This window comes from Nomascus leucogenys, chromosome 15, assembly GCF_006542625.1.
Source record: "Nomascus leucogenys isolate Asia chromosome 15, Asia_NLE_v1, whole genome shotgun sequence".
In the NCBI taxonomy this organism is placed as follows: domain Eukaryota; kingdom Metazoa; phylum Chordata; class Mammalia; order Primates; family Hylobatidae; genus Nomascus; species Nomascus leucogenys.
This window is the reverse complement of record NC_044395.1, coordinates 94,348,151-94,375,554: the sequence shown is the minus strand read 5'-3', so window position 1 is coordinate 94,375,554 and position 27,404 is coordinate 94,348,151. Positions and strand designations below refer to the sequence as shown.

The 27,404-nt window shown below is 42.9% G+C and overlaps 1 protein-coding gene across 1 annotated transcript in view; it reads right to left on the bottom strand.

Moving 5' to 3' along the window:
- Positions 1-25,304, bottom strand: part of CAPRIN1 (cell cycle associated protein 1) — a 50,949-nt gene extending 25,645 nt beyond the window's left edge. Inside the window, exons 1-4 of the mRNA XM_003254397.4 lie at positions 25,052-25,304; positions 24,287-24,502; positions 3,740-3,802; positions 3,542-3,628 (exon numbers count right to left, since the gene is read on the bottom strand). Of these exons, the coding sequence (XP_003254445.1) occupies positions 3,542-3,628; positions 3,740-3,802; positions 24,287-24,502 (366 nt within the window). The 5' untranslated portion in view covers positions 25,052-25,304. The remainder of the gene's footprint in view (positions 1-3,541; positions 3,629-3,739; positions 3,803-24,286; positions 24,503-25,051) is intronic.
- Between the last annotated feature and the right edge of the window lie 2,100 nt (positions 25,305-27,404).

Genomic DNA, 27,404 nt, shown 5'->3' with positions numbered 1-27,404 from the left:
GAAAAACAGATAAAGCTAAGTATGAATGTATTTTTCCCACATTCTTTTTTTTCTTTCCTGGAAAGGCTGAAAGGAAAGCATCAGCCAAACTCAATTATTTCTCTCCCTCTCCTGTGTATCTAACATGAGGTTGGGAACAGAGGAAAGCTAGTCTTTTCAAAAGCCATGGCAGTGTTCTCCTTTCCACTTTTTCCCCTTTCTCAAGCCTCACTAGGATGAACCAAGACACAGAAAACCAAAATAGGGACATTTGAAACCTATACTAAAGGGAAAAACGGGGAAGGAGACCTGGGAAGAATGATGAAGGCTGCAATAACAAGACAAATCTATAATGGTAACAGAGTGTGCAGAATAAATATCTTAGCAATCAACGGCAAGTGATAGCTACAGTGAGCTGAGACCATGCTACTGCACTCCAGCCTGGGTGAAATAGTGAGACTGTCTCAAAAAAAAAAAAAAAAAAAAAAAAAAAAAAAAAAAACTTATTTTTTAAAAAAATAATTTTAAAAAAGTTTTTTGAGGCAAGGTCTATGTTTCCAAGGCTGGTCTTGGGTCTTGAACTCCTGGCCTCAAGCGATCCTCTCACCTTGGCCTCCTAAAATACTAGGATTACAGGTATGAGCCACCATGACCAGCCAGAAAGGTGTTTTTTGTTTGTTTGTTGAGATGGAGTCTCACTGTTGCCCAGGAGTGCAGTGGCACGATCTTGGCTCACTGACACCTCTACCTCCCGAGTTCAAGTAATTCTCCTGCCTCAGCCTCCTGGGATTACAGGTGTGTGCTGCCACGCCCGGCTAATTTTTGTATTTTTAGCAGAGACAGGGTTTCACTATGTTGGCCAGGCTGGTCTCGATCTCCTGACCTCAGGTGATCCACCCACCTCGGCCTCCCAAAGTGCTGGGGTTACAGGCGTGAGCAACCACACCCTACCCAGGAAGGTCTTTATAGGTAGGTGGAGGCAGGAAACATAGGAAGAGGGGCAGGAATGTGAAAGGAAGTTAACAAAGCAAAAGAAGATAAGAAAAAAAGCTATTCTGTATGAAATGAACAGTTCAAGAAGGAAAAAGGTGAAAAGGTAGGCCAGAGCCACACTAAAGAAGTTATCGAATGCTTAACAGAAAGCATGTTTAATAATTGTGGAAAGTATACCAAAGGATCAAAGATAAATAAAAGCTCTGCTAATGAAGTTAAAGCTCAGAGAAAAGTCCTGAAAATACCAAAGTGTTACAAGAGAAGCAAAAAAGGATACAGGTATTTTCATTACACAGTGATAGTAACTTCCAAAATAGATGTTACATTAAACTGTATAGCAATCCAGCTTCTATTTTTAAAAAAGTAAGAAAAGAAATTGGGCAGGGTTCATTAAGCTAAGTGGAATAAATCTCTCCTTTGGTGCTATGAATGCATCCCCTAAAATTCAAGTGTTGGAAACTTAACCCTCCCAACGCAACAGTGTTGGGAGGGTGGGCCTTTTGGGAGCTATTTAGAATGAATTAATACTACTATAAAAAGAGCTTGCAGGAGTATGATCACTCTCTCTTGCCCTTAAGCCTTCTACCACCAGGTGAGGACACAGTAATGCAGCAAGATGCTGGTACCTTGATCTTGGACTTCCCAGCATCCAGCAGTGTGAGAAACAAATTTCTGTTCTTTATATAAATTATCCAGTCTCAGGCATTCCATTATAGTAACACAAAGTTGACTAAGACACCAGGTACAAAATTAAATTACTTTTTTTGTTTTCAGTAAAGATTTTCCTTCCCTAATCAGATGTAATAAGTAATTCTAAGATTAAGTACTTGAAGCTAGGCACATTGGCTCATTCCTGTAATCCCAACACTTTAGGAGGCTGAGGCAGGCCGATCACCTGAGGGGTCAAGAGTTTGAGACAAGCCTGGCTGACATGGTGAAACCCCGTCCCTACTAAAAATTAAAAAATTAGGCTGGCATGGTAGCGCAGGTCTGTAGTCCCAGTTACTCAGGAGGCAGAGGTTGCAGTGAGCTGAGATAGCGGCACTGCACTCCAGCCTGGGCAACAGAGCAAGACTGTCTCAAAACAAAACAAACAAAAAAAGGATTAAGTGCTTGAAATGTATTAGTTATGCATCAAATACTGTTCTAAGCACAACCCTATGAGGTAGGTACAGTTACTATCACCATTTTACAGATTAGAAAACCACGGCACTGTGATGGCCTCTGCCCATCAGCCCCCTTTCTATCCTACTGTATCTGTTTCTCTGGAAAACCTTGACTAATACAAGAACAGTAAAATTAAGTAACTCATCCATGGTCAAACTACAAAGTCAAGTCACAAAATTAGGATTCAACTGGGCAGTCTGCTTCTAGAATCCGATCTCTTAATCCCTACACTGCATTGTCTCATATAATAAACTGTTTTTTGTTTCAGCAAATTAGAGGCAACTATAGTCACACATTACTTAACAAGGATACATTCTGAGAAATATGTCAGTAGGGAATTTCATCATTGTGCAAACATGGAGTGTACTTACACAACCTAGATAATACAATCTACTACACACCTAGGCTATGTGGTATAGTATATTAGCTCCTAGACTACAAATGTGTACAGCATGTTACTGTACTGACTACTGTAGGCAACTGTAACACGGAGGTATCTGTATATCTAAACATAGAATAGGTACAGTAAAAATACAGTATTACAATGTTATGGGACCATCATCATATATGTGGTCCACAGTTGACTGAAACAACATTATGGAGTACACGCCTGTATTTCAATGTTATTAGTCTTCTCTAAAGAAGATGACACTTATTCAGATGGCTTAATTTTCTGGCCTCAACAAATTATCTGACTTTGCTTGCATTTAACTTTTGTCCTTATTCCCAGAGGTTTTTGTCACATCAAAAACCCACTATTAAGTTGGATCGAGTGCTGATATAGGAGTGCATCAGTTTGCCATACCCCTTAAGGTTCCTAAAGCAGAGAATAATTACCAATTATATAAACGAGCCTCTTTATTTTCTGACAGTTTAAATTGTGAGTCATTAGACATAAGGAACATGGTAAATAAAAAACATTTATGTATGTATGTCTAATGACTATCTGATTTTTATGTATTTGCAGAACTAACATTTTAAACCAATGAGACCTTTAGCATAGCTACTATACATGTTTGTCAAATCTCAAACTTGGTCCTTTTAAAACAGTTTTTAAATTTAATGTTTTTTTTAGAGATGGGGTTTTATCACGTTGCCCAGGCTGAAGTGCAGTGGCTATTCACAGGAACGATCATATGCACTGCAGCTGTGAACTCTTGGCCTCAACCTATTGAGGAGCCAGGGCTGCAAGCACATGCCACCGCCCCCAGTTTCAAACTTAGCATTTTTAAAAGACATCTTTCAGGTGTTACACTAAACGTTACAGAATGTGAAGGCATCTTAGATATAATTGGATACAACTGTCTCACCTTGCAGAGCGCTTATCAGTAGTAATGGAAGGACTAAAACCCAAAGAAACAACAGAAGTATTTCATAAATATGTATACTTTCTTTTACTTACATCTTGACTTAGTGCCATGAAACTCCTCTGTAATTCTTTTGCAAACTCCAAATTATTTGTGACTTCCTGGTACTTAGAAACGGCATCCTAAAATGACAAAGAACCCAAACTTTACTGGAAAGACAAAAAACCACAAAATTAATTTTTCTATTTAAAATAGTGAGCATTCGGTCTAAAATAAAAATATAACATCTTTACCAGCTGATCTTGATTAAGCCTTTCCCCTTTGTTCATTCGTTCCTGGTAATCATCAAGCTTACCCTATATTAAAAGAAAAAAGAATTACATGCCGTTTTGAAGGTATATACCAGCTTAAGCATGCTTGACAAAACCCTCACAATCCTCTAAGTTTGTCTCAAATTTTGCCTTAAATAAACTTTTAAGATATATTCCAGTTTAAGTACATAAAAAAAATTTTTTTTGAGACAGAGTTTCGCTCTTGTCGCCCAGGCTAGAGTGCAATGGCACAATCTCGTCTCAATGCAACCTCTGCCTCCCACGTTCAAGCTATTCTACTGCATCAGCCCCTAAAGTAGCTGGGATTACAGGCACTCACCATCACGCCCAGCTAATTTTTTTGTATTTTTTGTAGAGACAGGGTTTCACCATGTGGCCAGGCTGGTCTCAAACTCCTGACCTCAGGTGATCCACCTGCCTCGGCCTCCCAAAATGCTAGGATTACAGGCATGAGCCACCGCGCCCAGCCTAAGTACATAAAACTTTTTAGATATACTCCAACCATTGCTGAATGATATCAAAGGCTGTATTGTAAACCAGTGGCACACCATTATTCATTCTTTAGCTTAATCAAGAAGAGTATTAGATGGACTAGGCATATGGCTCCTACCCACATGGGTAAGGGCCACAATTTGGTTAGGATCCTGCTTATACCCAAGTGAGCATATCAGACATTTATCAAGTTAAATTTTTGCCTCTCCCTCTCCCCATAGTAAGAATTCATGTGACTAGGTGATATAAGAGTATTTTTAGGCTGAACGCAGTGGCTCACACCTGTAATCCCGGCACTTTGGGAGGCCGAGGTGGGCAGATCACCTGAGGTTGGGAGTTCGAGACCAGCCTGACCAACATGGAGAAACTTCGTCTCTACTAAAAATACAAAATTAGCTGGGCATGGTGGTGCATGCCTGTAATCCCGGCTACTCAGGAGGCTGAGGCAGGAGAATCACTTGAACCCAGGAGGCGAAGGCTGCAGTGAGCCAAGATCGTGCCATTGCACTCTAGCCTGGGCAACAAGAGTGAAATTTTGTCTCAAAAAAAAAAAGAGCATTTTTTTCGGGCCAGGCACGGTGGCTCCCGCCTGTAATCCCAGCACTCTGGAAGGCCAAGGTGGGTGGATCACTTGAGGTCAGGAGTTTAAGACCAGCCTAGCCAACATGATGAAACCCCATCTCTACCAAAAAATACAAAAATTAGCTGGGTATGGTGGTGCGAGCCTGTAGTCCCAGCTACTAGGGAGGCTGAGGTGGGACAATCACTTGAACCCTGGAGGTGAAGGCCGCAGTTAGCTGAAATAATGCCAAAACTCCAGCCTGGGCAACAGAGTGAGAACGCTGCTCCCCACCTCGGGTGGGGGGGGGGGAAGTATTTTTTTCCTGTACAAACTCATGGGGATATTGTCTTTAATGTACTTCATCCATTTATCTTGAACAAGATAGCTACCACCTCACTAGTACACAAGTCAACAGCTTTGCTTTGTTAGTTCAAGGGTGAGGATAGAAAACTAACATCTGGTTTAAGATCACATTTTCTTGCTAAGATTAAAACTTTGCAGGTTTCCCAGGCTACTATTAGGTAAGACCCCACAGATATTCAGGTAATGCAACAGAGTCACAAACTGTTATTACTGTAAAGGTCAGAGGACAGGGAATGAGGATAAATCTAAATTAACAGGACAACACTTAATCCCAATAAATTATGAACATACATAGTTCCTTACCCCCTTACCAATAATAAAATTGTGAAACAAAGTACAAAGTTAAATTCTAATAAAGGGCATTCAGAAACCACAGAAGCCAGTTTAAAAGCAATGGTAATAAGTTTTGTTTTTTTTTTTTTAGGTCAAATGATCATTTTCTTTGTACCATAAACAAATGTCAACTTGCCTAGCCATTCTACCCCAAATTCAAAACCCTACCACAATTCCTTCGTAACACTGGAGGTAAATAAAACCAAGATAATTACTAAGACATTAAAGGCTTTTAATAGTACCCAATTTTATTATTAGATGAACTATTTCACACCATCTATAAGCCTCCAAATAAACAGGTATAAAATTTCAGTCTACTGATTTGAGAGAAAAAAAAAAAAAGTTTTTTACACTGATAGGACAGACCTGACCCCAGGTGCAGAAGATGTGTCCAATTACCTCACAATACTCTGAGGATCAACAGATAGTTCATTCTCTTTTTAAAAAGGGAAGAAAAGGGAAGACTCATAAGCTTGGGAAGCTAAAAAGTTTTAAAATAAAAAATTTTATTTGTTTAAAGGGTAGGCTATTTTTAAGAAATAAAAAACTAGACCAGGCCCGGTGGCTCACACCTGTAATCCCAGCATTTTGGGAGGCCAATGTCGGCAGATAACAAGGTCAGGAGTTCGAGACCAGCCCGGCCAACATTGTGAAACCCTGTCTCTACCAAAAATACAAAAATTAGCCGGGCGTGGTGGTGCGCACCTGTAATCCCAGCTACTTAGAAGGCTGAGGCAGGAGAATCGCTTGAACCCGGGAGGCAGAGGTTGCAGTGAGTCGAGATCATGCCACTGCACTCCAGCCTGGGACAAAGCAAGACTCCATCTAAAAAAAAAAAAGAAAAAACTAAGTTTTGAATTTATGATTTAGGATATTCCAAAATAATAATATTATGATCACAATTCCTCTATTTAAAAATATACAAACAGAAAATATGCAAATAGGACGGCCTAAAGTTCAGTGCTAGTCCACAGTTCATTATTACTGAACAAAAGAAATGCTGTTGGGGGGAGGGGGGAGGGACACCATTAGGAGATATACCTAATGCTAAATGACGAGTTAATGGGTGCAGGAAATCAACGTGGCACATGGATACATATGTAACAAACCTGCACATTGTGCACTTGTACCCTAAAACCTAAAGTATAATAAAAAAAAAAGAAAGAAATGCTGTTATTAACTTATACCTGATATGTATTATCTTCCTTTTTTTTTCTATAGTATTGCACATTTTTCAAGAAAATTGTTGCTAAATCTAGAAATACACCATACATCCCTCATGGGGTAGAGTTTATTTATCTAACCAAAATGGACATAGAATCAAACTCCTAAAAAATGCTTGTGTAGAGATGAAAATAAAAAAGATAAACAATAAAAAAGTTAAGAATGGTACCTGAGTGGTAAAATCATAGCTGGAGCTGTGTTCTTTTTGCTTTGTTTTATACACTTAACTACTGTGCAATGAACATATAGTTTGTATAATGAAAACAATAAGAATTCCATGCAATAGAAAAGATATTAAAATTGACAGACTTCAGTACATTGTCAGGACTCTCACCAATAACAATCCTTATGAACCTATACTATCCTATAGTAGGACAAGCTATCCTAGAGTAGAAAATCTCCAATTTTCTACACAATAACAAATTTAGAATTCATCCAAAACGAGAGCTATCGCAGATTACGTTTTCCAAAGATAGCTACAAAATCTGTATGCAGTCTCACATACTGTTCTACAATGTGACCTTGGCACTACTCCATTAACAACTAGTCTACTTCCCCTGCCATTGTACCTGAGTGAACTTCAACCAAGAGTACTGTGTAAGTGATGCTGTATGATTTCCAAGGCTGAGTCATAAAAGCAATCCATCTCTGCCTTGTATTTGGAGTCTTGAGCCATCATACAAATACAGTAACTCTGAGACTGCCACATCATGAGGAAGCCATGCCATGAAGAAAGGCCTCTTGCTTCTGATCAGCAATCCCTGTGGTTCTACTCATTTTAGTCCAAGCAACAAACATATGAATGAACAAGTCTCAGTCTTCCCACGAGGCCCCCAGTGTCATCAAACAGAAACATCAAAACTCCTGTGTGCCCTGTCTGAATCCCTGAGAGGCAGAATCTTTGTGCATAAGAAAATCATGGTTTTAATCCCTTAAATTTTGGATTAATCTGTTACATGGCAATAACTGGAACAAGGTTAAAGGGGAAATGAAAAGAAAGGGAAACAGCCAGTATGTGAAACTCAGCTTCACGGTACACCATCTTCATGGAACATTATGACAAAAGAAAGTATGCAAAAAGAATTCTGCATATAATGAGAACACATGGACACAGGAAGGGGAACATCACACACCAGGGACTGTTCTGGGGTGGGGGGAGGGGGGAGGGGGGAGGGATAGCATTAGGAGATATACCTAATGCTAAATGACGAGTTAATGAGTGCAGCACACCAACATGGCACATGTATACATATGTAACAAAACTGCACGTTGTGCACATGTACCCTAAAACTTAAAAAAAAAAAAAAAAAAAAAGAACTCTGCATAGTCAAAATAAAGATCTATATATTATGGCCAGGCATGATTGCTCACGCCTGCAATCCCAGCACTTTGGGAGGCCAAGGCAGGAGGATCACTTGAGGCCAGGAGTTCAAGACCAGCCTGGACAACATAGTGAGAACCTGTCTCTACAAAAAATTTAAAAATTACCGAGGCGTGGAAATTTTTTAACTTAGTGCCTATGGTCCTAGCTACTTGGGAGGCTGAGACAGGATGATCACGAGACCATGAGTTAGAAGTCGCGATGTCCACGACTGCTCTCCAGCCTAGATGACAGCACAGTATCTTGGCCAATAAAAAAAAAAAAAAAAAAATTGTGCATTTTATTAAAGCTCATATGCCTATTTACTCTGATTTAGTATTACTATTAACATATTTCTCATGTTTCAATCCAAGAACTGAGATTTTTAAAAGGTGAAGAACTGATGAGTTTACTGTAAGGAAAGAAGTATGTAAATCATAACTGAACAATCTCAAGAATCTTTTACAGAATTTTCAAAGAGCAGACCACAGTTCCTTATACCCAACAAATTGAATTGATCAATCAAAAAAATGTAGTAAATCAAAGGTACAGGTCCTGACGCCATGGCTCACACCTGTAATCCCAACACTTTGGGGGCCAAGGCAGGCGGATCACTTGAGGTCAGGAGTTCAAGACCATCTTGGCCAACATGACAAAATCTCGTCTCTACTAAAATTACAAAAATCAGCTGGGCATGGTGGCACGAACCTGTAATCCCAGCTACTCAGGAGGCTGAGGCACGGGAATCACTTGAACCCGGGAGGCGGAGACTACATTGAGTCGAGATTGTGTCACTGCATTCCAGCCTGGGAAACAGAGTAAGACTGTCTAAAAAAAAAAAAAATGCTGGGTGTGGTGGCTCATGCCTGTAATGCCAGCACTTCGGGAGGCCCAGGCGGGTGGATCACGAGGTCACGAGTTGGAGACCAGCCTGGCCAACATGGTGAAACCCTATCTCTACTGAAAAAAAAAAAAAAAAAAAATGCAAAAATTAGCCAGGCATGGTGGCGCATGCTTGTAGTCCCAGCTACTCGGGAGGCTGAGGTTGCAGTGAGCCAAGATCACGCCACTGCACTCCAGCGTGGACAACAGAGTGAGACTCCATCTCAAAAAAACAAATAAAAAAGCTGACCAGGCACTGTGGCTCACGCCTGTAATTCCAGCACTTTGGGAGGCCGAGGCAGGCGAATCACAAGGTCAGGAGTTTGAGACCAGCCTGGCCAATATGGTGAAACCCCATCTCTACTAAAAATACAAAAATGAGCTGGGCGTGGTGGCAGGCACCTGTAATCCCAGCTACTTGGGAGGCCAAGGCAGGAGAACTGCTTGAATCCGGGAGGCAGAAGTTGCAGAGAGCCAAGATCGTGCCACTGCACTCCAGCCTGGGTGACAGAGCAAGAATCTGTCTCAAAAAAAAATAAAAAATAAATAAATAAAAATAAATTAAAAAGGTACAGAAACTATAGGTCTTGGCCGAGCACAGTGGCTCACACCTATAATCCTAGCACTTTAGCACTTCAAGAGGCCAAGGTGAGGAAACTATCTGAGCTCAAGAGTAGGAGTTCAAGACCAGCCCAGGCAACATGGCAAAAACCTGTCTCTGAAAAAAATACAAAAATTAGCCGGGCCTGGTGGTGCACACCAGCAGTCCCAGGAGGTGCAGGTAGGAGGATCATTGAGTCTGGGGAGGTTGAGGCTACAGTGAGTAGCCTCAACATGTGATTGTGCTACCACACTCCAGCCTGACCAAGCGTGAGATCAAAAGAAACTACAGGTCATCCATTTAACATTTTTCTAACCACAATAAAAAAAGTTTCATCATAGCATTACACATGTTCTTCCATGGCTGTTAACACTTTCTACACTACTATTATAAATATCCTATCCCCTGTCCTTGCTTAAGCTTCAGGAAAACAGGATCCTAAGTCTGATCAAAGTTTCTAAGAAACAGCACTCATATGAGGAAATACCAAAACTTATTAAGAAAACTGCAGGATGACAATAAAAACTTAATTAAAAGGCACTAGTTTTCCCCTTATCAGTAAAATATAGGATTTCCTGATCTCTCAGCTATTGAGGTATACAAAGAACTTTATCACCATGGAATCTGAGCTGGGAGGGACTTTGTTTTATTATTATATATAATCAGATCTCTGCAGAGCAGAGACCCTATGTTGGTTTAGGTCAGTGATTTTTAAAACTGTGGGCCCCAAACCAGCAACATCAGCATCAACTGGTGAATTGTTAGAAACACAGGCCGGGCGTGGTGGCTCACGCTTGTAATCCCAGCACTTTGGGAGGCCGAGGCGGGTGGATCACGAGGTCAGGAGATCGAGACCACGGTGAAACCCCGTCTCTACTAAAAATACAAAAAATTAGCCGGGCGTGGTGGCGGGCGCCTGTAGTCCCAGCTACTCGGAGAGGCTGAGGCAGGAGAATGGTGTGAACCCGGGAGGCGGAGCTTGCAGTGAGCCGAGATCGCGCCACTGCACTCCAGCCTGGGTGAAAGAGCAAGACTCCGTCTCAAAAAAAAAAAAAAAAAAAAAAAAAAAGAAACACAAATTCTCAGGCACTACCCCAGACCTACTGAATCAGAAACTCAGTGGTGGTTGGGGGAACCCAGCAATTTGTAGTTGGTACTGAGTCTTCTGGGTGATTGTGACGCATACTTAAGTTTGAGAAACACTCATCTCGTTCAAATACATTGTAATTAACTTGTAATAGCCCAGTAGAACCTGGAAATAAATTATTCTGAATCCAACATATGACATGATTAGTGACCTTAAAAACCATTATATGGGGCCGGGCGCGGTGGCTCACGCCTGTAATCCCAGCATTTTGGGAGGCCGAGGCGGGCGGATCACGAGGTCAGGAGATCGAGACCATCTTGGCTAACAAGGTGAAACCCCGTCTCTACTGAAAATACAAAAAAAAAAAAATTAGTCGGGCGTGGTGGCGGACACCTGTAATCCCAGCTACTCAGGAGGCTGAGGCAGGAGAATGGTAAGAACCCGGGAGGCGGAGCTTGCAGTGAGCCGAGATAGCGCCCCTGAACTACTCTAGCCTGGGCAACAGAGCAAGACTCCGTCTCAAAAAAAAAAAAAAAAAAAAAAAAAAAAAAAACCATTATACGGCAGCTTTAATTTGGAAGTAAGTTGTTTAATAAGCTTTAAAGTTGAAACTTTAAACAACCCAGAAAACTTGAACTGTGGTTGGGTTTCTAGACCAGCTTACGAATCTAACCTAGTAACTATTTCATAAAGAGAACACTCGTTTATGATCTGAACACTTAGGGGTTACCATCTTTGAGGAGAGGTGAGAGAGAAAAAACGAAGGCTTACCATCTGCCATTTATAAGTAGTACTTTTGTTAAATCTTGCATTCTTAGCTGACACCTCAGAAGTTAAACTAAGTGGTAAATGCCAAAATGTACACTATAAACAGAAAGCCTCTTATGACAATTGGTCTAATTTTTTACTTTTCAAAATGAAAGTAGCTATTACTATAAAGATTACTGTAGGCCGGGCGTGGCTCACGCCTGTAATCCCAGCACTTTGGGAGGCCGAGGTGGGTGGATCACAAGGTCAGGAGATCGAGACCATCCTGGCTAACACGGTGAAACCCCGTCTCTACTAAAAATATAAAAAATTGGTCGGGCGTGGTGGCAGGTGCCTGTAGTCCCAGCTACTCGGGAGGCTGGGGCAGGAGAATGGCAAGAACCCGGGTGGCGGAGGTTGCAGTGAGCCGGTATCGCGCCACTGCACTCCAGCCTGGGCGACAGAGCGAGACTCCGTCTCAAAAAAAAAAAAAAAGGTTACTATAGCTTGCAATCTCAGCTCACTCCTTAAGTGGCCTTCCACGATAAGGAAAAGGATATGGTATCTGTACTTCTCCAAATACTATTTGCCTAATCTTTGAAAGCATAGACTACTCAAGAGAAAAATGATGCCAGCCTAAGTGGCTTCATTCCTATTGTCACTTCCTATTCAAATGGCTTAAAACGCAACTAGAAAATCTGTCCACTGGTGTTAAAATTTACAGCATGAACTAAGTGAATATACAAGGAATAGCTTGTCACACTGACAGATCCAACATTATACTAAGAACAGAATGGTAAAGATAGGAGTAATAAAGGGCTCCAGACAGACACAGCTTTATTCTTTCCTCGGCTGGAACATGGCTAACACATAATGGTAACAATAAATTGGTCAGCTACTCATGAAACACATAAAATATTAAGCATTTTTCCTAGAGAATGAAACCATTTTCCTAGCATAAAAATGTATCTTCAGGCCGGGCGCGGTGGCTCACACCTGTAATCCCAGCACTTTGGAAGGCCGAGACAGGTGGATCACCTGAGGTCAGGAGTTTGAGACCAGCCTGACCAAAATAGAGAAACCCTGTCTCTACTAAAAATACGAAATTAGCCAGGCATGGTGGCACATGCCTGTAAACACAGCTACTCGGGAGGCTGAGGCAGGAGAATTGCTTGAACCTGGGATGTGGAGGTAGCAGTGAGCTGAGATCACACCATTGCACTCCAGCCTGGGCAACAAGGGCGAAACTCCCTCTCAAAAAAAAAACTATCTTCATCAGCAAGCCTACTACATTATAATGTTGATAACACACACCTGCCCTCTTAGATCCTTTCTAACTTGAAATTCAATTTAGAGTTCCTTTTCAGCTATTGAGTATCCTAAGTGTATTAAAAATCCATTTATAGCACACATATGAGCAAGATAAAAATCAGGCCATTTCCCAGATTACCCAGTCTTTAAGGGGGAATCGTGGGAGAGGTGTGACCACACCCAGTAGATGTCAGAGTCATGTGGTACTGGGAAATAATTATCCCAACAAGTGTTATCCAGTCTCACTCTATATCTTGTTTCTTTACTGCTTTTAATAGTTGACAGTATTCACTATGTAACAGACATTCAAATTTAAAAGGTAGCTAACCCTATCAGGGAGGCACTACTATCAATCATATTTCACCTAACTAAATTGAAAGACGCAGTTAAATAACTTACGTAAGTAAGGTCTTAAATCCCAGAAAAATCATTTGTGCCTTAACAACCCGCCCCCTTAGAATGTCATTCTGGATTCCAGCTGTTGCTACATTCCAGCTCTGCCTCTGCTGCTGCTGTTTTCTTCCTTTCTCCAATCAGATTATGATGTTGTGCTGAATTGCAATACCTCTAGATCTTCCATTCTTCCCAAGGAGTTTTTCATGACCACCAAAGTTACTTTCTTGAAATGGATTTTTTTAGATTAAGTTCAGTACAGTGCCATTAGGGTGCCAGAAGAGGGATATCCATGATAGATGTCCTCCTGGGCTTTGCTTCTTTATTGTTATAGCCAACAAATTCCATAAATAAAAAATTTAAGAAGAAATTTTTAATTATGCAATTAAAGATAAATAGCAAGAGAGATGATAAACTCCAAAAAACCCTAAAAATTCTTCAACTAGACAATTATAAATAGTCAGAAAAAAGATTAGGAGGAAACATCTGAAAAAACTAACTTGGCTATCCAGGAAAACTACGTAACTCGTCTATTCTCAAATAAGGAGATCTCTAAACTGAGAGGGAATACTTAAAAATGAAACCTAAAATAACCATAGTTAAGAGCACCTAGCTATACTTTATGTATTCAGGCCAAATAAATCACTTCTAGAGTACTGTACCAACTTTTGCAAAGACAAAATATTTCTTTTCCTCTCAACTTTCCATAATCTTTAGCAGTTTTCGTTTTTTTTTTGAGACGGAGTCTTGCTCTGTCGCCCAGGCTGGAGTGCAGTGGCGCTATCTCGACTCACTGCAAGCTCCGCCTCCTAGGTTCATGCCATTCTCCTGCCTCAGCCTCCAGAGTAACTGGGACTACAGGCGCCCGCCACCTTGCCCGGCTGATTTTTTTTATTTTTAGTAGAGACGGGGTTTCACCGTGTTAGCCAGGATGGTCTCGATCTCCTGACCTCGTGATCCGCCCGCCTCGGCCTCCCAAAGTGCTGGGATTACAGGCATGAGCCACCACGCCCGGTCCAATCTTTATCAGTTTTTCTAGGTATTATTTCAAGTCCCCAATCCCCACATTCTCTGTTCTTCACTTAGACAATCACAAGTTTTGACTTTACCCACAATGGCAGGCAGCTGACTGTCTCCTATTTGCCCTCCACAAATTCAACTGAGCATTGTTAGCTAGTGACATCCCCAGAAGACAAAAAAGATAGTAAGCAAAAGTTTCCTCAATTTTTAAAAGCAGGGTAGAAAGAACATACACTACAATCCATAGCTGATCCATGGCAGCTTTCTTCAAATGTTGAAAGCATGCTCATGTAGTGGGAGGCTATGCTGTTCTAGAAAACAAAGACTATTAAACAGTGGTGGTAAGGATGTACTTTTTTTTTTTTTTTTTTTTTTTTTTTTGAGACAGACTCTCGCTCTGTCACCCATGCTGGAGTGTAGTGGGGCGATCTTGGCTCATGCAGCCTCTGCCTCCCAGGTTCCAGCGATTCTCCTGCCTCAGCCTCCCAGGTAACTGGGATTACAAGCATGAGCCACTACGCGCAGCTAATTTTTGTATTTTTAGTAGAGATGGGGTTTCACCACGTTGGCCAGGCTGATCTCGAACTCCTGACATCAGGTGATCTGCCCGCCTCAGCCTCCCAAAAGTGTTAGGATTACAGGCATGAGCCATTGTGCCCGGCCGGTAAGGATATACTTCTAACACCAAGAACTTAAAGAGTGGCACACCAATGAAACAAACTTTCATTGAGAAACAAGCATTCTACCAGGCCCTAGAAGACTGGTTAAAGCAGAAGCTGAATGAACACCTGTCGGGAATGCTGGATTTCTGAACGCCAAGAATGGCATAAGAATGCTAACCTAGGCCAGGTGTAGTGGCTCATGCCTGTAATCTCAACACTTTAGGAGGCCAAAGTGGACGAATCACCTGAGGTCAGTTCGAGACCAGCCTGGGCAACATGATGAAACCTGGTCTCTGCTAAAAATACAAAAAATTAGCCGGGTGCGGTGGTGGTCGCCTGTAATACCAGCTACTTGGGAGGCTGAGGCAGGAGAATCACTTGAACCCGGGAGGCAGAGGTTGCAGTGAGCTGAGATCGCACCATTGTACTCCAGCCTGGGCAACAAAAGCAAAACTCCATCTCAAAAAAAAAAAAAAAAAAAAAGATGTTACCGAAGGTTCCACTGTAAGATAATTTTTCAAGCAGGTTAAGTATCCAGAGTTTAGTTTGACAAGCCATTTGTCCAATTTTTTAAAAAAGATAAAAGCCAATCCTGTAAAAACCCTTATTCCTTGTCCAAGGTTGTAATTATGCAGGTAAGTCTCAGTGAATTGAAGCAGCTGACTCTAGTAGGAAAAAGAAATGTTAACAAGTTCCACCATCACCTACTTTGAACTATATTCTTAAAAAGTCTAAAGCTTCTGGATTTGAAAAGCAAATTATCATAAATAATCTTAAAGGGCAACTTTCAAAATATTAGTTGCTTTAACCAAGCTATTCCTTAGCATAAGTCTGTACAACTTATATTAATACATTCCTTGGGAGTTAAATGTAAAAAAATTACATCCCCACCATCACTGTTTAATACTTTTTTGTTTTCTAAAATAGCAGACTCCTGCCACATGAGCAAGCTTTCAGCATTTGAAGATAGCTGCCATGGATCATCTATAGATTGTAGTGTGTTCTTTCTACCGTCCTTTTAAAAATTGAGGAAACTTTTGCTTACTATCTTTCCTGTCCACAATCTAAAAAGAAGTTCAATGTAACTCAAAGTGTATGCCCAAAGGGTTTTTTAATGACTAAAGTATATTTCAGTTATTTCTATGTTTGGATAACAGTATTGATAACAGTGGGTCAACCCTGTAATCCCAATACCTTGGGAGGCTGAGGCAAGAGGATCACTTGAGGTTAAGAGTTCAAGGTTGGAGTGAGCTATGATTGCCCTGCTGAACTCCAGCCTGGGTGATAGTGAGACCCTGTCTCTAAAAAATTTAAATTAAAATATTTTTTTTTTTTTTTTTTTTTTTTTTTGAGACGGAGTCTCGCTCTCTCACCCAGGCTGGAGTGCAGTGGCGCGATCTCGGCTCACTACAAGCTCCGCCTCCCGGGTTCACGCCATTCTCCTGCCTCAGCCTCTCCGAGTAGCTGGGACTACAGGCGCCCGCCACCACGCCCGGCTAATTTCTTGTATTTTTAATAGAGACGGGGTTTCACCGTGGTCTCGATCTCCTGACCTCGTGATCCACCCGCCTCGGCCTCCCAAAGTGCTGGGATTACAAGCGTGAGCCACCGCGCCCGGCCAAAATATTTTTATAACAGTATTGAGGAGAATGCAATGAAATTTCCAATAATGTACAATGGTTCTAATAATAAGAATGATCTGTGTTCTCCTAAGACCATTCAAATATCTTGCTTATGCTACCCAGCTTTTTTTTTTTTTTTTTTTTTTTTGAGATGGAGTATCACTCTGTCGCCCAGGCTCAAGTACAGTGGCGCGATCTCGGCTCACTGCAACGTCCACCTCCCAGGTTCACGCAACTCTCCTGTCTCGGCCTCCCAAGTAGCTGGAACTACAGTTGCATGCCACCATGCTCGGCTAATTTTTCATATTTTTAATAGAGGTGGGGTTTCACAGGTTGGCCAGGCTGGTCTCGAACTCCTGACCTCAGGTGATCCACCTGCCTCGGCCTGCCAAAGTGCTGAGACTACAGGCGTGAGCCACCATGCCCAGCCTGCTACCCACTTTAAAAAAACAAAAAAAAAGTATTCTTCTACTTGCCTACTCATCAACTCTACGCACTTGTAAAAAGTAAAAACCCTTCAGGAAAAAAATCAATTTCAATAAAAAACACTGCAAGTAAATAGTTCTGTGCAAAAAGCATTTCCTCCCTAACCCCATGGATTAATCCATTTTAACAGGGTTGTTAATGAAGCTAGATACTTTTATGTAATGATTTGGCCAAACTAGCAAGTACTTATTCAGCATATACCATGTGTGAGAAAGCACAGCAGAGTGATGTTAATAGTCTCTGCCCACAAAGAGCTTATTACCAATTTAGAAAAACATGTAAGGTTAACAACACAAGGCAATATAAAAATGTGAAGAAGTTTCGGAGGCTGAGGCAGGCAGATCACAAGGTCAGGAGTTCAAGACCAGCCTGGCCAACATGGCGAAACCCCGTCTCTACTAAAAATACAAAAAATTAGCCAGGTGTGATGGCACGCACCTGTAGTCCCAGCCACTCAGGAGGCTGAGGCAAGAGAATCACTTGAACCCAGGAGGCGGAGGTTGCAGTGAGCCAAGACTGCACCACTGCACTCCAGCCTGGGCAAAAGAGCAAGACTCCGTCTCAAAAAAAAAAAAAAAAAAAGTAAAGAAGTGTACAGACAATAGGTAACAGGGGAAGTTAAAGGAAAGAAACTACTTTAGCTGAGCATGGTCAAGAAGCACACCCTCCCCTTTCCTCAAGAAGTTTGAATTTTGAACTCTACCCAGTAAATTATCTTTCACCCACGTTTTTGTACTCATAGTCTATCTAACAAAAGCACTGTAGTAGAGCTAGTGAAAGAAATAAATAAATGAGCTAAAACAAAGCAATTTACAGTTCCAACTTTGGCTGAATTTCTCTTCTGCTACTCCTCTCACTCTTCTATACTGTATATACACACACTATTCATTTCCCCCAGAAAAAGGAACCAATTACCAAAAAATACCCAGAAGCTTGGAATACAGTAATTTGGGTGAAAAGGTTGTCACACTTCTTATTTCTCTCTACTGGTAACGCTTTTTCCAGATTTTTCCGGTCTACAACATACCAAGCTTGAGTAGAGTCTGACAAATGTACATAGGGAGCTAAACATAAAGAAAAACTTAAGAGTTTAAACTTTAATAAAAGTTTATTTCATTACAATATGGATGTCCCAACGATACCCTGACACACTGGGATTTTACCTTGACGATATTCTCAGAACCCCATTACCCGAACAATGCAAACACAAAGTTTAACAATGAGACATTAATAAAGGTCTAATAATAAAGAAATCGAAAGCATTTTTCTTTTGCATTCAGTTTTTTAAAATAGAAAAACTCTAAGGATTTGAAGCAAAAGGCTTTACTTGGTTCTACATAATTAAATATCAAAACTACACTTAGGCCATGGAACATTACAAATTCTAATTACTCCCATACAACATTATTTAAGAGGCCAGGTGTGGTGGCTCACGCCTGTAATCCCAGCACTTTGGGAGGCCAAGGCGTGCAGATCACTTGAGGTCAGGAGTTCGAGACCAGCCTGGTCAACGTGGTAAAACCCCGTCTCCACTAAAAATGCAAAAATTAGCTGGGCGTGGTGGCATGCACCTGTAATCCCAGCTACTCGGGAGGCTGAGGCACAAGAATCACTTGAACCCAGGAGGCAGAGTTTGCAGTGAGCTGAGATTGCACCACTGCACTCCAGCCCTGGGCGACACAGCAAGATTCTGTTTCAAAAAAACTGCGAGAAACTTTGGAAATCACCCGTTTCAACCTAAGTCATTCCACATAAACATCTCAATTTTGTCTTCTATAAAATGAATTAGACTAAATTCTAAGGTGGTTTAAGCTCTAAAAAAAACTCTTAGGCTGGACGTGGTGGCTCATGCCTGTAATCCCAACACTTTGGAGGCTGAAGCCGGTAGATCACTTCAGGTCAGGCGTTTTGAGACCAGCCTGGCCAACATAGTGAAACCCCATCTCTACTAAAAATATAAAAAATTAGCCGGGCGTGGTGGCAGGTGCCTGTAATCCCAGCTACTCAGGAGGCTAAGGCAGGAGAATAGCTTGAACCTGGGAGGGAGAGGTTGTAGTGAGCCAAAGTCGCACCATTGCACTCCAGCCTGGGCAACGAGAGCAAAACTGTCTCAAATAATGATAATAAATAAAAATAAAAAATCCTCTCAATTTTATAACAGTGTAAGATTATAGCTATGATAAAGTTGCTATAAATTTAACCTTTTGCAAAAGTATTGCAAAAATTAACACTTTTACTAAAGGAAAAGTGTTAGTTTTTCTAAAAGATGAAACAGTACTAGTCTTCATCCAGCCCTAAATGTAAACTAGGAAATTAATTACATAAAATTTTGGCAAATTGTATGCTTAATCTGTAAGTCACACAAAATGTATTCTCATTCAAATATCTGCCACACGGGTAGTATCCTAGAGTACACTAATTTGGCCAGGTTAAAACAATACATTCTCGATATAATACTTAGGCATCGACTCTCACCCTAGAAAAAGGTACCCATTATCACTTGGGGGAATTCACAGCTTTACCTTTTTAAATACTTGCCAGTGCTACACATACAAACACAGAGAGTCAAGCAAAGGGAAACAAATTAAGCATTACAGCTTTTTTCTGTGACAAGGTGAATGTAAAATAATCTTGCCCTCTGCATTGCAGAAGAATAGTTCTTGCAACCCATGGAGAAGCAAATATATCAAGAGATCTTAAATGTCAAAGAAGGCTTCAGGTAATAGCCTCAAGGAAAGATTTTACTTATAAAATAGTTAAGAATATTTTTATTTTAAAACACCGAACACGTAAGTTCTGCACAACAGCTGCAATGAAAATTCTAAGCACAGACACACTGCAACGTTCTAGAAAGAAATGTTACCCTCACAGCAACAGCATTCTTTTTAAATACTACTACTAACTGCAAAGATGAAGTGCAGAAAGCCTTCAGGAAGAAGTATAAAAAGCACGACACTTCTGGCTATCAGTTTTGGTCACTTATTGGTTAAAAAGCTGTCAGGCTATTTTTGCATTTTACGCAAGTGATCATTAGTTAATCTTTCACTTACCGAAGTCACTAGAGTCTAAACCTATTATATCCACAAAGAATATAACAATTTTAAATGTCATCTATTAAAACATCCTTTATTCTATATCACAACTGATTACATCTAATAATATCAAATGAGGTCTCTCTTCAGTTAAAATCAAGACTTGGTTTCGAAATATCTTGCATAGCCTAGGGCCCACTTCAGCACCAATGAACTGATAAAACTAGGCAGTTAATCACTCGATTCAATATTACCTGTAAGATTTGCAAATGGAGTTTTACACTTGATTCTCTTTATCACAGCTTATTTCTTCTCTTTGCTAAACATTCATGTACTCTTTATAAGCCTGAATTTAAAAACCCACCAAGCCTTTTAGTTGCATTACATAATACGATCATATTTCATCAACGTTAAGAGCATGCATTCTCAATAAGCAGATGCTTAGCTTTTTCTTCAATGGCTCAAATTATTAGAAAATAAACAACTTTGTTTTTTAAAGTACAATAAAATAGTTTCAATTCTCTGTTTTAATTTAAGCAATACTACATATCCATAGTCATTTTTGCAAGGATATTTGATTTTAAAATCCATAAAAAAAGCATTTTGGTCCAGAAACCTCCAATAAGAATAGGTCAGGACTGAAATATAGCTCAAATTTAAGTTGCTAAATGGATTGATGTCAAAACAAATCTAATTGTAAATAGTACCTTACTTTACTCCACAAGGGTTTCCAAAGAGGAATTCAAAACTGATTTGTAAAGCAATCCTATTTTAGTGCATTAGAAATGCTCACTTATACTTAAGAACAGTTAAGTCTTCTCCCAAGTAAATCATCTAAATATAAAAAGGATTTAAACTAAAAACCAGATGTGCTTAAATTTAGGGCAAATCCACATGCCCTGGGTTTTTCAAAAGGCAAAATACATAGTTTTAATAGCAATTAAGTCAACATCAATACTGCCAACTTAACTACTTAACAGGTAGAGTTCAGTCTGTGGCTTATCGAAAAGTCTCAAGACTTAACTGTAACTTGACCTTTTTGCAGCTATCTACCACTTAAAACACTGAGAAGACAGAAAAAGAAGTTACTTTGTGCAGTTTGTTGAATCTCCACAGCAATCTTTCAGTATGTATTAGCCTAGTTAATAATCTATGTAATAATTACATTATTTTCTCCTTTATAACTTGAGGGGAGTCTGGGCATGGCGGCTCACACCTGTAATCCCAGCACTTTGGGAGGCGGACGTGGGTGGATCACTTGAGGTCAGGAGTTCGAGATCAGCCTAGCCAACGTGGTGAAACCCCATCTCTACTAAAAATACAAAAAATCTGGCCGCACACGGTGGCTCACGCCTATAATCCCAGCACTTTGGGAGGCCGAGGCGGGTGGATCACCTGAGGTCAGGAGTTCTAGACCAACCTGGCCAGCAACGTAAAACCTGTCTCTACTAGAAATACAAAAATTAGCCGGGCGTGTTGGCAGGCACCTGTAACCCCAGCTACGCAGGGCGGGGGGCCGAGGCACGAGAATCGCTTGAACCCGGGAGGCGGAGGTTGCAGTGAACCGAGATCACATCGTCGCACTCCAGCCTGGGGGACAAGAGCGAGACTTCTCAAAGAAAAAACAAATTGCCTGAGATGGTGGCGCACACTCGTAATCACAGCTACTTAGGAGGCTCAGGCGGGAGGATCACTTGAACCCGGGAGGTGGAGGTTGCAGGAATCCGAGATCGTCCTACTGCACTCCAGCCTGGGCGACAGAGATCCATCTCAAAAAATAAAAACAACAAAATAACTTGAGGGTAGGGTATGACAGAGTATAGTAATTCACATACATCTATACACATTTAATGACCAGTTATGGTTCAAGCCCTCAGGAGGGGCTTATAAACTACATTTATATTTTTTTCAGAAGTACTTGAACACTAGATTCTAACAGCCACCTCACAACTAAATTGGCTGCCAATCAGCACCTACCTTTATATTAACTTCTTTGAGGAGTTATCTTTCAGTCATTAATGTCTCTACACTTTATATCACCAATCATTAATGTTCATAATTAGTATTAATACATTATTAATGTTCATATTCGTTAATATTTATGTTCAGATTACTGTCCTAGAAGAAAACATTTCCGAGAAATTCTGAAGAATCAAAAAATTCAAGTAGCAGCCAGAACAGGAGGCTTGCTTACTGCATTAAAATTTTAAAAAGAGGCCGGGCACAGGGGCTCACTCCTGTAACAGCACTTTGGGAGACCAAGGCAGGTGGATCACAAGGTCAAGAGATCGAGACAATCCTGGCCAACATGGTGAAACCCTGTCTCCACGAAAAACACAAAAAATTAGCTGGGCGTGGTGGCAGGCACCTGTACTCCCAGCTACTTGGGAGGCTGAGGGAGGAGAATTGCTTGAACCTGGGAGGCGGAGGTTGCAGTGAGCTGAGATCGCGCCATTGTACTCCAGTCTGGGCAAAAAGATCGAAACTCCGTCTCAAAAAAAAAAAAAAAAAAAAAAAAAAAAAAAAAAAATTTAAGAAGATACCTAACAGCGTAAACTAAATCACGTGTCAGACTCAGAAGATACTGGCCTTCGGCATGCTTATTCCATTCAACATTTGAATGTAGCTACCTTACACTTAAAATACTTTTGTTACTTTCTGGATGTAACTACATCTACTATTCCAATTACCTATAATAAAACACACTTATTTATCAAAATAAAGGATTGGGAAAAAAAAGAAATCCCAAGTCCATGAAATTCAAGTAAAACGTCCAACCTTCAATACTGAAGATGAGACAGGGAAGTATCAAATCTAAATGTTTTAAAACTCTCCCAAAATGTAAAATATATCAGTAAATAAGTAAAATTAATAAGACCTAAACATCACCAGTTTTCTTCAACTTATTTCCCACTGCCCAAGTTTTAGCCAGTTACTATATCAGCACCTCAAGTAACACTATTAGATGTCTGGCTACATAAACACTGCAAAATGATTTCCTGGAAATTCAAGATGTTATAAATATGTGTTCCTAGAGGCAGACAAATAGAAGTTATCGAAGTTTCATTTTACTTTATAAGGTAAAATTCAAGTTAACATGATAGTCACAGACGTAATTACCTCGTTTTTACAAACGACTAATTTGTTTCTCCCCTTCCACCTCTGATCTTACTCATTTTAATTATTCACTCTGCCCAGACCTTTTCTCTACATACATACACACGCCCCTCTAAACAAGAGTTTACACTGTCCTGCGATGAAAGCATAAAACAAAAGGCTGACTTGCTGATGAAGATATACCTCAGTAGTTTGATCTACAAGGACTAAATATTGAATCCAAAAAATCGTGGGTGTGGCTCGATTTTTTTTTTTAGAAGGGGGCCTAAGGAGTCCAGTCGGGGCAGCTGCCTGGTCTCTGCCCTCCCCCTCTGCTTTCGCTTTGTGCTCACAATGCAGCTCCAGTAAAGCGCTTCCCTCTCCCCGCAGCCGCCGCCATGTTAGACGCTCTCTCCATGTGCCCCGAGTCCCAGCCATCCTCTCCAGTCTCCCCAGGACCCAGCCCCCAACGAATCTAAATCGTGGCAGTCCCCCGCCCCTTCAGAGTCCCCTAGGCACAAAAAGTCGCTGCAGAAAATCATCTCGCGATTCAGCTGAGCCTGAGACTCGGGGGGACACCTAAACAATTGAAACAAAGAGGGAAACGCAGGGGAGCCCATCGCATGGGGGCGGGGGTAGCAAATCGAAGACCCATTCAAAATGGGCCTGCCGGAAAGGCAGTTCTACCTTAAGATTCTGAACACACTTCTCTCCCACGGAAGAAGAGGGGACGCTCGACAGGTCTCGAGTGCATGGTAACCGAGCGGACAGACCCCAAGGCTACAGGACGCAGGCCGCCCCAACTCCACGAGGCGGTCGGTTGAACCCGGAGCCCCCGCGCAGGGACCTCTTGATTTTGGGCCCCCGCCAAAGAAATCGGGCCTCGGAGACGGAAAGAAGGGCACCATACAGTTAAGTCCTGACGACAGGCCCCCACCCTCACATGTCCCACTCCCAAAGGCCAAAAAGCCGGACCGACAGCGGAAGAGTAATAAAGAGGCCTGGGGGACAGTGCCGCGTCCGAGTCAGGTGACAAGTGCCTCCTCCAAGAGCCCGTTTTCTGGGCACGAAGCTCCCGCTGAACGTGGAGACGAGGCGTGCGGGCCAGGGGGTGGGAGGAGGGGACCTAGTAACGCTCCTGAGACGGAAAGGAGCGAAGGCTCCAGCGACCAGGGTCAGAGAGGGCGCAGAGCCCGGCCGCAGCCACCCCTCCCTTCCCCGCCAACTCCTGGCACCTTTTTCTTCTCCAGGTTCCGAAGTTTCTTGTCGATCACCCCGAGAATCTGCTTCATGGCCTCAGTCTGGACAGCGCCGGTGCCGGTTGCCGGGTGCTGAGAAGCCGGCGCAGCGGCCCCGGCTCCCGCGGCCGCCTCACTCCCGGAGGAACCCGACGGCGGTGGCGGTCCGGATGACTTGCTGCCGCTCCCGCTGTGGCTGGTGGCCGAGGGCATCTTCAGACCGCGAGGGGAGAGAAGAAAAAGCGGGAGGAAGGACAAGAGCGGCGAGTCAGAAGACGGACGGGGCGAGACGCGGGACAAAACGCGCAGCGGGCGGGAGCCTACGCGAGCGGGTGGGGGAGGGGGCGCGGCGCGCCTCGAGGGCACGAACAGTGCGCGGGCGCGCGCGCGACCCGCCAGCGGGGCGCCTGGCTGGGCCTCGCGCCGCCCCCCGACCCGCCCCTCCCCCGCGGAGCCGCCGGCTCGGCCTACCAGCCCCGGGGCTCCGAGGCTCTCGCCGGGGGCGGGGCATCGCCACGCCGGCCGCCAACGGCCACTGCAACGGTCCCCACGGGGGAGGGCCGGCTTTTGCCGGCTTCCGGAGAAGGGAGGAAAGAGAGAGGTCGAGGCTTGGGGGCAGAGAAAGGCATGGGAAATGACCGGGGTGGGGTGGGGGGACTTGGGGGCAAGCCCCTCGGAAGCTCCAGCGGGTCCGGAGATAAAGGACACTCGGGCGCAGCGGCCCTCTTCCCCTGCAGCGGCTCGGTCCCGGGTGGCGCTCACCGTGCGCGCGCGGAGGCCGCTGGAGATCACGAGTGGGAGCTGAGGGGGCAAAGGTGGCGGTGCCTTCCGGGCAGTGTCGCGCGCTCCGTGGGCGCAGGCCGCTTCGCCCTGTCCCGCTGCACCGAGAGCCGCTCCTAGTGAGGCGAGAGCCGGGAGCGGGAGGGACTTAGCCAGCCAGCAGCCCTCTGGGGCGCGGGGGGCGGGAGAAGCGGAGAGCGGGGGCCTTCGCGGCCGCTCGGGCTGCCCGGCGCGAACGCCTGCCCGGAAGAGGCCGCCCGCTAGCCTCTCCGCCGTCCCCCGGCCCCTGCGCTGTGGGGCGCCTCCTGGGCGCAGGTGAGGATGGCCCCGGCAAGGCCGAAGGAAAGGCCCCTTGAGTTTTGAGAGCAATCGACGCTAGGGTCCCTCAGGCGAAATCGTTTGACGCCCAAACGGGGACAATAGGTGTCAAGCAGCTAGGTCTGGAGCTGGCAACTGCCTCTTGAAGAGCCCTTATTTGGGGTGGGGGTGGGGGTTGGGGGCAAAGGTTTCAGCAAGTAAGGGGTGCGTGGGGTGGGTGGTGCAATCCCAGCTTCTAGAATTCCTTCTGTATGCAGAGCGAGCAGACTCCCATACCCCAAAACGTCTTTTGAAAAAAAGACAACTCGCCGCTTCCCCACCAAACAATCACCCGGTAACCTAGGAGTTCTCTGTAGAACGTGTCGGACACGGTCATGGTTGGTGGCTTTTTAAATCCTAAAGCTCTGGCCTCACAAAGAGTCTTCAGCTACCCTACGATGTTACATATCCAGTAGGCCTGAGTATTACGAATTATTAGACTTTTGTTTCCTTTTGTTTTAGGTTTACCTAACGCTGTAAAGAGAACGTTCGATGAAATACAAAGAAAAAGATTTTTTTGCTCCGAGAGAATTATTCCAGCCTTGGGTTGGAGTGGGTGTGGACAGTGAGCAGAAAAACAAGAAAGCAAGTTCTGGAAGGAAATAAAATGAATATAATCAGTGGAAAATTCAGCAACGCAATATTGTATGACAACAGTAAATGACCAATTTATAATTTAAATTCTATGAAAAAGAGATTTAGAAGAGAGTTCTACCAAACCCACTGTTCCTTAGGGAATAAAATGAGTAACGCTGGCTGGCAACAGTGCATCCTGAGGGAGCCTGGAGAAACAACAGCAGCCTCCGACCTCAAGATATCCTGGTTAGCTGCGAAGTCTGTTATATATTCATTCAAATATTTATTGAGCACCTTACTGTGTGCTGGGAACTCTTAAGTGCTAGGGATTATGAACAAAACATATTTACATGGAGCTTACATTCTAAGTAAGGGGAAGACAAGTAAATACATGTCAGATAGTGAAATGGTAGAGAAAAGAAAAAACGGTGGTCAGGGAAAGCCTTACTGACGTTTGAGCTAGCACTGAAGGAAGTGAGGAAGAAAGCTAAGCAGCTACCTTGGAGGAAGAATTTTTCAGGTAGAGGAAACGCCAAGTACTAAGATCTGAGAAGCAGTGTGCTTGCTGAGTTCAAGGAACAGCGCGGAAACCATAGTGGCGAGAGCAGAGAGTAGGAGATGAGGTCAAACATAATTAAAGGGGGCTGGTCTTGTAGGGCCTGAAAGACCATGCTAAGGACTTTGGCTTTTGCTGCATTCGATGGGGAGTCATAGTTTCTAAAGTTAGTCACCTAAACCATGCTTAGCACTACGCTGAGCAATTATGCCGGGCCTAGAGGCTAGAAACGGAGATGATAATCCTTTAGCTCTTTGCAACTCAGTTTACTCAGCCCAACCTCTCTCACTACCACTATCACTACTATCTTGGACTCCATAGCAGACTTAACTGAATCTGCATTTTAACAAGATCTTCAGGAGATTTGTGTGTTCATTAAAGTTTCAGAAATCACTGTTTTATTCCTCAGAATTGACCAGTGTCTAAAGTTTTATTGGGACACATCCACATCCATCTATATACATCCATTCTATGACTGCCTTTCTGCCGTAGCACAGCAGAGTTGAGTAGTTGGGTGTGCAACAGACAGTAGGGTGTGCAAAACCTAGAATACTATCTCTTCTTTTACAAAAAAAGTGTTTGCCAATCCCTGGTTTAAAACTATAAAGGGGCCAGGCGAAGGGGCTCACGCCTGTAATTCCAACACTTTGGGAAGCCAAGGCTGGCAGATCACTTGAGGTCAGGAGTTCGAGACCAGCCTGGCCAACATGGCAAATCCTGTCTCTACTAAAAATACAAAAAAATTTGCTGGGTGTGGTGGCACATGCCTGTAATTACAGCTACTCAGGAGGTTGACACACGAGAACCCGGGAGGCAGAGGCTGCAGTGAGCCAAGATCGTGCCACT